The following is a 9,836-nucleotide window of genomic DNA, read 5'->3' on the forward strand; positions in this document are numbered from 1 at the left end:
CTGTGACCTTCAGATCTCTCGGTGACAACTGCACTGTTGTGCCAAGGCTCCCCTCCCGATCATTCTCTTAGGCATGCCTATATAACAAACTAACTTGTTCTTGGAGATTTTGGGTGACTAATTTCTCCCTATTTTATGATACTTGCAATCAAGATCTAAGTGATTATCATCAAGTACCTTAAAATTAATGTTAACCATTGAATTGAGTGATATTTACGTCCCAAAATTCTGATAAAAATTGGTGAGCTTAATCTTTCTATTCATGAAGTTGATTTAACAATGGAATATCTAATATCTTGTGAACATTTAATATTGATTGGCTGGTTAAGTGACGTAATATTTGATAGTTTTCTGAGTAACATGGTGACAAAATATTTGATAGTTTTCTGAGTAACATGTCCTGTTTGATGGCCAATGCCTTTTCTATATATTTTTTTGGCTTGCAGAGGCTGGTTCATTGACTCAAGCATCTTCTAATAGCAGAGAACTCCAAACTGAAGCTGGAAAACTGAACCTGCTGTCTTCGGCTTTATCAATCGAAGTGCTGCAAGAAATTGGGAGGAGATGTGGCTCAAAGGTATGGAAAAAAATTTGTTACAAGCTCAATTACAGGTTGCCTGTGTTATTTCTTGTTGGAGTGAACATCATACCATATCATGCAGGTTGAGTTCAAGTCTGTCGTAAGCACCAGCAAGGATTTACAGTTCTCTGTTGAGGTCAGTGAAAACCATTTGCTAGCCTCTCCTCACCGTTTTCTGGATATTTCTTGGTATTTTTATTTATGTGTTCCCAATTGATGGTGATGGTGGTCGTGTTTTATTTTTGGGTGGTTGTATTATAATCGTCCATTGATTCTTCCATTAAAACATTGTAGTCATTCTTTGTGGCAATGTCGAAGATTTAGAGTTGCATTACTTAGCATGTGGGTAGTTAATCAATGTTGATAAATTGTGTTTGTTTTTTTGTGGAGGAATGAATTTTAATTTCTTTACTCGAAAAGACATCTATGCATATGATATATCTTATCTGTTTATAGAAAATAAACACCTTTTTTTAAAAGGTGAAGGGTAATAAGAAGTTGTGAGAGAGACAATGTGGGAACTCATACAACACCCCGCTCCTCCTCAACGTCCCCAAAGGTGTGATGTACCGTATCACGTAAGGGATGCCTCTCAATATAAAGGAGAGAATGAGAATCATAGAAAAGTAGAAATTGTAGGAGGGAGAAAGGAGGGAGGTAACCTCGTTGAGATTAGAAGGGAGGGAGATAATAAGGAGTGGTGAGCGAGTATGGGAACTCATAATGGTATAATGTACCCTGCCATGTAAGGGGTCCCTCTCGAGTATTAGAAAATTGGAAATGTGGCAACCTGGTAGGTTAGTATTTCCCAAAACTAAAACATAGTAAAAGCATAACTGAACTAATGGATATTTTTGTTGGATCAAATAACAATTAAAAAATGTGATTATAATAATAAAAGTGCAAACAAATACAATATTAAAGATATTAATTATTTTGTTTTATTTTTACTTAGTCATGTTTTTTTGCTTAATATTATTTCTAATTATTATATAGTATATATGTACTTATTTAAATATATAAATATATGAATAAATGTAAATGATACTACATTCTAGTACGTCTGTTTGCCCCCAAGTGGACTAAGGGCATTTTTTGTCTTAGAGGTGTTCAAGGGAGGAATTAGTCCTAAAGTTTTCCTGCAACTCTAGAATGATCTTGGATCACCTCCACAAAGGTGGGATGAAGATGATTGGGTTGGGCATAGGGTTCAAATCACTGAGGTATCCATACCAAATGACTTAATTCAATGGATTTGATCTCGCACTGAAAACCCAAATGGATGTGAATTGTTAAAGTTTGGGGGGCTTTAACTCTTTATTGAAGCCTGAGGACTGAATTTAAATATGTAGTGGGATTAAATACGTAATTATCAGTTTTGTCAAAGAATGAGGGAGCATATGGAAATGTTTTTGTTATCTTTGATTCTCTCTTATATAGGAAATGCTGTATAATTTGGTAGGGTTGAACATGCTCTCCCTCTCCCTCTCCCTCTCCCTCTCCCTCTCCCTCTCCCTCTCTCTCTCTTTCCCCTCATTTCTCATAACCTTGGGTTTTGTTTGGTGTGTTCGACCATGGCTCCTGTTCACCATGACAGGAGGAGGTTCTTGTAGGTCTGCCCAGATCAGGGGGAAATCTTTCAATCTGTGTTTAAAGAGAGTAGGGGAGGGTGGGTTTGTTTTGTTGTTTAAAAGGAACCCGCTTCACAATTATTGGGTTAGGTTTTGTTTGGTGGCTGGTGTGGTGGTTCCTCGATGGGTTGTCTTCAATGTTTGGCCCGGTGGGGGATTCTATTGTAAAATAAGGTATGAGAAGGTAGTTTATTGGAGGGTAATTAGATTGACGAGGAAAGGTAAGTTTTTGGAATTAAGGTTCGGGTGGATTGGTAAAATGTTTTCCATTTTATCCCCAGGTCGTGTTTGTTATGAAGGCTGGCCAAGTTTTGAGAGAGTGGTGGTGGATGCTGTTAAGGAAGAAGGCTGTGAAGAGACTGGATGCTGGAGCAGAGCGGTGAGCTCTTCAATCTTAGAAGGAAGTTATGTCGCAAGGGAAAGAGAAGCTTTATATATGTGTAGTGCGAATTTGCAACAAAATTTATTTGGAACTGATATGTCAGTTCGAAAGCAAGAAGAGGCTAGTTTACTGACTGTACAGAGGTGCTAGGGTTTTGCAGGAGGCTACCTGGTGTTGAAGGTTAAGTGGTATGGGCCTGCGTCCATCTCTATTGTCTTAGATTTGGGCCTATTGTTGGGTAATTTGATTTCTTCAGGGTTAGAGACCTGGATTGGGCTCAATTTCAGCTCAGCTAGGCAATGAGGTCCAAGGAGTTAATATAGTTGAGAGCCTCCATCTCAGGCCCATTTACCTGAGCAGTGTCAAGGTACTCAACCTAATTTTAAATAGGATTCTCTGAAGTAGACCCAATTTTCGTCTCTGCCTGGTAGGGCCAAAGTTCACATCAGGCCCATGATCTATCATCTGTTTCATAGTTGGATAAAAGGAAGCTAGATTTCTTCTGTTAGTCCAGCGGGAATTCTGTCCAAGGAGCCTTGAAGAACAAGTGAAGGTGAAACCTAGTTGTGAATTTATAATCTTGGGAATTTGATCTTAGTGGGAGATCAATCCTGTGCAGAGGAAATAATTTTTAATAATTCTTTAGAGATGAATGTTGGAAAAAGGGATATATCACAAAGGGTATAGAAGCTGGTGTGAGGGGAAACCTCTCAAATGGATTTATTGTATGCACATCCATCCTCGTTGGAAGGATTGGAGGGGGTTTCTATTTTTGAGGGAGATGGTTTAGTTAATACACAACTGTGTAAAGATGGAATTCTGTGTACACCATGGAGGAGATTTCTGGGAAGGATTTAGAAGCTCAAGAATTAATGGATAAAGTGGAATTAAAGTTGTGTGATCCTGGAGGAAACAAATTGCATTTGATGGTGGAAAAAAATAAAGCGAAGGCTTAAAGGGAATTAGTTAAATTGAAGTGTTCAGTGAATTATGACAGGAAGGGAACGAAGAGGGTTTTCTTGGTTAATTTGGTTTAATTTTTCATTTGTTGTTTTTATTTTTGCTTTCTTTCTTTTTTAATTTGGTTGGTTGGTTTGTTTGCATATTTTTGGTGGACTTACTGTCCCGACTTAGGTTGTAACTTCTTTTTTCTCTATCTAGTACATTTTTTTAATTAATAATAATAATAATAATCTAAGAAATGTTTAGAATCTTTAAAACTGTTATTGTTGTTTTTCCCCAAAGCCCAGAGTGTGCTCGCATTTTATGTACTATGTAACATAAAATGCAGTGTCGATGCACTACATATTTGCTGTACTGCCACTACTTAAGCCACTTACTGAACGTATCATGTTGTATGTCAATAGATCCTTTGCAATCGCGTTGGGCATATCTGGCCATGCATGAAAAACTAATCTACAAATTCTTATCCTTTTTTTTTTTTTTTTTAAATTGGTAGAATATCTCATTATTGATTGCAATTCCACATGAAAGAAAACTATCTTTTTTTTTTTTTTTGGGTTGCTTGAATGCTACAAAGCATCATGATGATTGCTTCTTGGTGTGTTGGATTTAGTAATGTATCACCTACTTTGAAATTAGCTGGTTTAGTTTTTGTTTTGTTTTGTTTTGTTTTTGTTTTGGGCCTTCTCTTCTTTTTGGTTGACAAAAGGGCTAATAATTGCATCCCATTGATTTTGTCCTCCAATTATTTCATTGGTTTAGGTTTTGTTCACTGGTGAGAGGATAGGTGTTGGGATGGGTAAGACGAGGAAAGATGCTCAACAACAAGCTGCTGAGAATGCCCTTCACAGCTTAGCTGGTAAGACTGTTCCTTGTTCAGTTTTCTGAGACACTTTTCCTCGTTTATAGTTTTTGGGTAAATATATTTTAGGGGAAAATACAGTTACACCCCTTAAACTATACCATCCATCACGACTTCACCCCCTAGACTATCAAAGGGCGTAACAAAGTTAACATCCGTTAACTAAATTAATAAAAATAATTTTGCACTCTTTTATTTTAATTTCACTCTAACTTAGTAGAAACTTCTCGACAATAAGATTCAAACAACCTCAGGACTGCCATAATTGTTGTGAAATTTCATATATCATTCATGTCTGCTATGCATAAAATGCATTAAATTTTATGAATAAATATTAAGTTTAAATTATTTCTTTAATTAAGTTTTGGGGATAGTACAATGTAATTTCATAACATAATGTTATGTAAATAGGGAAAAAATTGCAATATATAGTATATGCTATTTCATTAATGTATAGTATACTACCCATGTAATTCACATATGGTGTATTTTTATTTATAGAATTAATTATTTAATTCCTCAAAATTCGATCCATTTTTTTTATTATGATTCAATTAATTTTTATTTTTTTAAAATATGTTATTTCTTTTGTTTTTTGTTTTTTTTTCCTGTCATCCAACCCCAAAGTAATTTCTTGTCTCCCCCCCCCCCCCACCAAATATGGGCATTTTTGCTGTGCTCATTCAGCAAAAATTATTAATAATGATATTCCTTTGTCTTTCTAAAAAAATTATTAATCATTCATGTGCCATATGTATTGCAACTGTTCGATTTTATTTTTTGTTAATGGAAGGAGCTTTTTACAGTCAAGATAGTAAAGGGGGTGTAAGTGTCACTTTAGAAGTTCAAGGGGGCATTTGTAGTAGATGGTATAGATAGGGAGTGTAAGTGTATTTTTCTCCTATAATAAATATTACCTTTTGTTTCTAGCACTACCATTTACTGTTGTGACCTAAAATTGCCTCAAAATATTCCATCAACATTAATTTGCTGTTTGATTGTTTAAACAAAAGTTCTGTGTTGACCAGAAAAGAGTAATGTGTGCAACCACAGCTCTTTCACCTTCTTCTTGAGAATGGTAACTCTCTGCAGATTTGTTATGAATTGGTTTTGAAATACCTGACACATTTCCCTCTCTTGCTTTAATTTTACTAGTGAGCTATATTTGTATAGGTGTATTACAGGAAAATGAAAAATGGACACCAAATTATAGAAATCTTTTAGATAGGTAAGCTAGATAAGGCTATTGGAAAAGGCGCTAAAACCTAAAGCAACAAAGTTGGATGATTTTTGAAAAAAATTATATTTACATATAAACCAAAATATCTTTAAATTGTAAGAAACCAAGACTTATAGTATACACCTATATTTTTTTCCCCAAAATTTGAGAAAAAAGGAGGGGGGGGGGGGTCCACCCGGACCCCCTCCTAGCTTCGTCCTTGATTCTTTTGATGTGAAAGAATCTGCAAGTATATAGCGGACTATCCTTAAATAAATCACAAATTATAAAATTTGAGATAATTGATTTGTTAACAATGTTCGACTTCATATACATAAATTGAGCCCTAAAAGGGGTTTTCAGTCGCTGAAAATAGGTGCAAAGTGCATGCAGTGTTCCTCAAATGATGAAGAAAAATTTTTCATCCCAACAATGAAAACAGATAAGCGAACTTCCCAGAGTTCCAATTTTCTTTTACATTTTGCATGCTCAAGTTATTGATGTTCCAAATTTTTTTTGTTCCACTAAACTGAAGTGAATTTGTGATGGAATGGAGTACTAGCAAGTAGCAAAATTTTTAATTTTTCTGTTGATCCAATAAGCTGAAGTCAATTTGTGTGGGTACAAATAATGGCAAATGACAAATGTGTAGGCATATACAAGTTTAACGTGTTAGAAGCATGCTCTGGGAAACTATAATGTCTTCTTATGTCCATAAATATGTTGCCCACTGGCCTTTGTTTCTTCTTGACCATTGTATCTTCAATACATCACAATCATCGACTTTATTTGCATAATTGAAAGTGTTATATTCTGTTGCACTTGAATTCTATTGCTTCGGTCTTTTGGGGTTTTTGGATGATATTGGAATCATACATGTAGTAGTTGTGAATTTTCTTGAGTTTTAGCATGCTTTTAAGTATGATCTAAGTCTTCATTCCTTGGTTACCATACTGGCTGATTACATTTTGTGATTCTTAGCTGCTTCTGTGAAGCAGTTCAGTTAATAAGGTGCTGAATGCGTTGTTTAATGCATGGTATTCAGATAAATATACAGAATATGTTGGCCCTCGTTCTGGAGTCGTGGATAGAGATTTTGATAAGCTCTCAATCAGAAATGAAAATGGTTTTGTTTGGGATGTTGTCAGCCATGCATCAGAATTACAAGAAGAAGATGATTTGCCAAAAGAGAGTACTACTGAGGTGGGAATTTTTGATGCTGCTGCCCATGGATGATTTGATTTCTTTGCTTGAAAAACATAGGTGATGCTTGGATAAAGGGTATGTGGGCAAGATATTTCCAGATGAGGGTTTGTGGTTATCCTGAGAGAAACCACCTCTTTTTTGGATTTTGCATTGCACCAAGATGTGAGAGCAAAAACAGTGAAAGGGGAGTGAGCTGGCTTCATGTTCTTTACTGCTGCCTTTCCCATGCTCAAAATTCCTGTTTTTGAAGGTAAGAGCTTGGTGTTCAGTCCCTAGTTTCTACCCATTATCCAAGTACTCCCATGAAGTCATTTTTTTTTTTTTTTTCGGGATCTATTTTATTGCCTAATAGAGCTTTTATAGCCTCCTCTTCTTGCAATGTGTTTCCAAGTGCATTCCCTTCCATTTTCCCCCCTCTTTCTTTCTCAATAACTGAAGGACAACTGCTGTTTTATTTAATTCTGATGTTCGATGCCTGCGAATCACCCTCCTATCACCTGGCTTATACATTCCGCGACCCAAATAAAAAAAAAAAAAGGAAAGCAATACTTTTTTGCTTGTTGGGCTGCTTTTATATTTTGCTTGGACCAAAATATCATTGTTCTGACACTTGAGATCTGTGAATTGTTTATTTGTTTCTCTATACCTTAGCCTCCAAATTTGGTGTTGATGTTTCTGCCATTTAAATATTCATTTTCTTTTTTTGAAAAATGGAAAATAAGATTTCTCTATGCAGCTCGTATTTAGTTGTGTCTAATAGCATTGATTTAGTTTTCTTTCTATTGACAAATGATTGGCAGGCTCAGGGAGCTGAAGTCGCATTTGGAAGTACTTCGTCCAATATAGCAAATCAAGTGCAAAAACGTGCCAATTCTCCCAGGTAATTTGGAGAGAAAAAAAAAAAAGGACCATTTTTGGAGAATGACTGGGTATGATTTCATATGCTTCCCTATTTAACTACCCACCAGCAGAAGACATGTGAAGTGAAGTATATTTTCGCTACTTGGTTGCTGAACAGAGTAATTCCTGTATATTTTCAGATCAGTACAATCTATTCCCAGCAAACGATCAAAGGAAGAACTATTGCATGGTTCGCAGAGTCTTTCATCCTGACAACGAACAGAAAAAATGGTAATTCTTGATAGTTCGAGTAGGGTTGATCGAAGCTGAGGCTGACGGATTTTGAGCGGCGGAGCTCCTCCCACGAATCTACAGCTGTCTGCATATTTTGTATGAATTGGGCTCCAATTCACCTGGTCAAAGCCCCAATATTCCATTTGAGGCGATGAAATCTCTTCTTTAATGGCGTTCGTTCATGAAGACGGGCAATTCCTTTTTAAAAAAATTTTTGCCCGTCTTTATTGCTGATTCGATATAGGGAGGCCTTTTTTGTATTCTGCAGCCTTCGGCTTCTCATGTACCCTTATAGTTGATATTATAATGTTTAGCTTCGCCCAAATCACCAGCGTTCAGTTTCCTTGCGTGTCCATGCATATAAAAAAGAGGATTCCCCTACTTCAGTCTCTACTTTTTATTCCTTTAAATTCTGAGTTACTAGTTATAGACTATGGAAAAATATTTGGTATTTGCACCAATGCACTTACAGTTAACACAAATATTACATAATTAACTGAGTCATAAATATTGAGAATAATAAAGTTAGTATAATTTTGTATTATATTTTATATAAATTGAATTATATACTATATTTTATATGAATTCATACAAATTCAAATCCAAGGTCTTAATTTCATTCCTTCAAGTGCAGGGGCTTGGAATTCTTAATAAAAGTAAAATTTAGTACTCAAATCATGCTTCACACCTAATTTGCAGCAACTCAAATTATGAAAGCATACCAAAAAGTAAATAATTAATTTGTTTGTAATATTCACAGTTAATGAGCTAATGATTTTTTTTTTTTACAAAATTTGACTGGTTTTTAGTTGATGTTGTATAACTATTAAAAATTATAATTTTTTACGTTTGTGTTTTGGGAGTGCAGATTCCAAGTTTTGGTTTAAGATTTGTGCAGATATTGATAAAATGTAATATGAAAAATATATTACATTGTAAAAAATAACAATATATAATTAGTAACGTGATCTGAAGTTTAGGTTGATTCAAAAATTTATATATAAACCAAACAAACAGCCAACCAAACCTTATGGTGGGTTTTTATTATGTAAATCTGTTTTCATCACTCTTTCAGGACTATTAGATTCGATGTTCACTATTTTATCTCAAGTTATTTTAGATGTACCTTTATTTCTTTTATCATTCCTCAAAATAGTTAGTTCTCGTTGATTCATTATTTAATCTATGTTACATATGCATAAATCATTTAAGCCGCTCCTTTATCTTATTTTCTACAAGAGTTGTGCGTAATTTATAGTGGACATGTCCAATCCTTAATTTATCTTTTAATGTTGTACCATTCGTCATGTTTAACATTCTCATCTTAGCAAATCTCTTTTTATAACTTCATTTTTAATTTTAGAGGTACTCCACTATTAGACAATAGTCTTGAAACATTTTTCTGTTTTATCCAACTTACTTTAAATCTATGTATTATATTTTTAATTTGTCTTTTTATTTGCATAGGAGAGTCAAGGTATCAAAATTTATTAATACTATTGATTTTTTGACTATTAATATAAAGTTTACTATTTTATAAAAACATTCTTTCAACTTACACTTCATATATTTTATCTTATTTTTGCTTATCTTAAAAATCTCAAGATTTTTATGCCTCTCTATAATTCTAATTTAGATTCTATTTTATTCATAGTTTCATCAATCAAGATGTATTATCTGCATATACTAGAGAGCCTCATTTTAGACATTCTTAATTACTTCATCTATCACTAGAGTATAAAGATAAGGGCTAAAAGAGATGCTTGATGCACATCTTATTATTATTGGAAAATTTTTAGCTTGTTTACCCATAATTCGAACACTAGTCATTACTTGACCGTATACATCCTTAATGACAT

General features: G+C 34.5%; 1 protein-coding gene across 3 annotated transcripts in view; it reads left to right on the plus strand.

Moving 5' to 3' along the window:
- LOC131168306 (RNA polymerase II C-terminal domain phosphatase-like 2) overlaps positions 1-8,358 on the plus strand; it is a 49,981-nt gene extending 41,623 nt beyond the window's left edge. The window contains exons 11-16 of one of the 3 annotated variants that reach the window (XM_058127634.1): positions 447-577; positions 663-716; positions 4,319-4,415; positions 6,683-6,840; positions 7,644-7,723; positions 7,884-8,358. In XM_058127634.1, the coding sequence (XP_057983617.1) occupies positions 447-577; positions 663-716; positions 4,319-4,415; positions 6,683-6,840; positions 7,644-7,723; positions 7,884-7,956 (593 nt within the window). In that variant the 3' untranslated portion in view covers positions 7,957-8,358. Of the gene's footprint in view, positions 1-446; positions 578-662; positions 717-4,318; positions 4,416-6,682; positions 6,841-7,643; positions 7,724-7,883 lie in introns of those variants that run through there. The other 2 variants (XM_058127636.1, XM_058127635.1) reach the window with 2 other exon arrangements.
- The last annotated feature ends 1,478 nt before the right edge of the window (positions 8,359-9,836 follow it).

This window comes from Malania oleifera, chromosome 11, assembly GCF_029873635.1.
Source record: "Malania oleifera isolate guangnan ecotype guangnan chromosome 11, ASM2987363v1, whole genome shotgun sequence".
Classification (NCBI taxonomy): Eukaryota; Viridiplantae; Streptophyta; class Magnoliopsida; order Santalales; family Ximeniaceae; genus Malania; species Malania oleifera.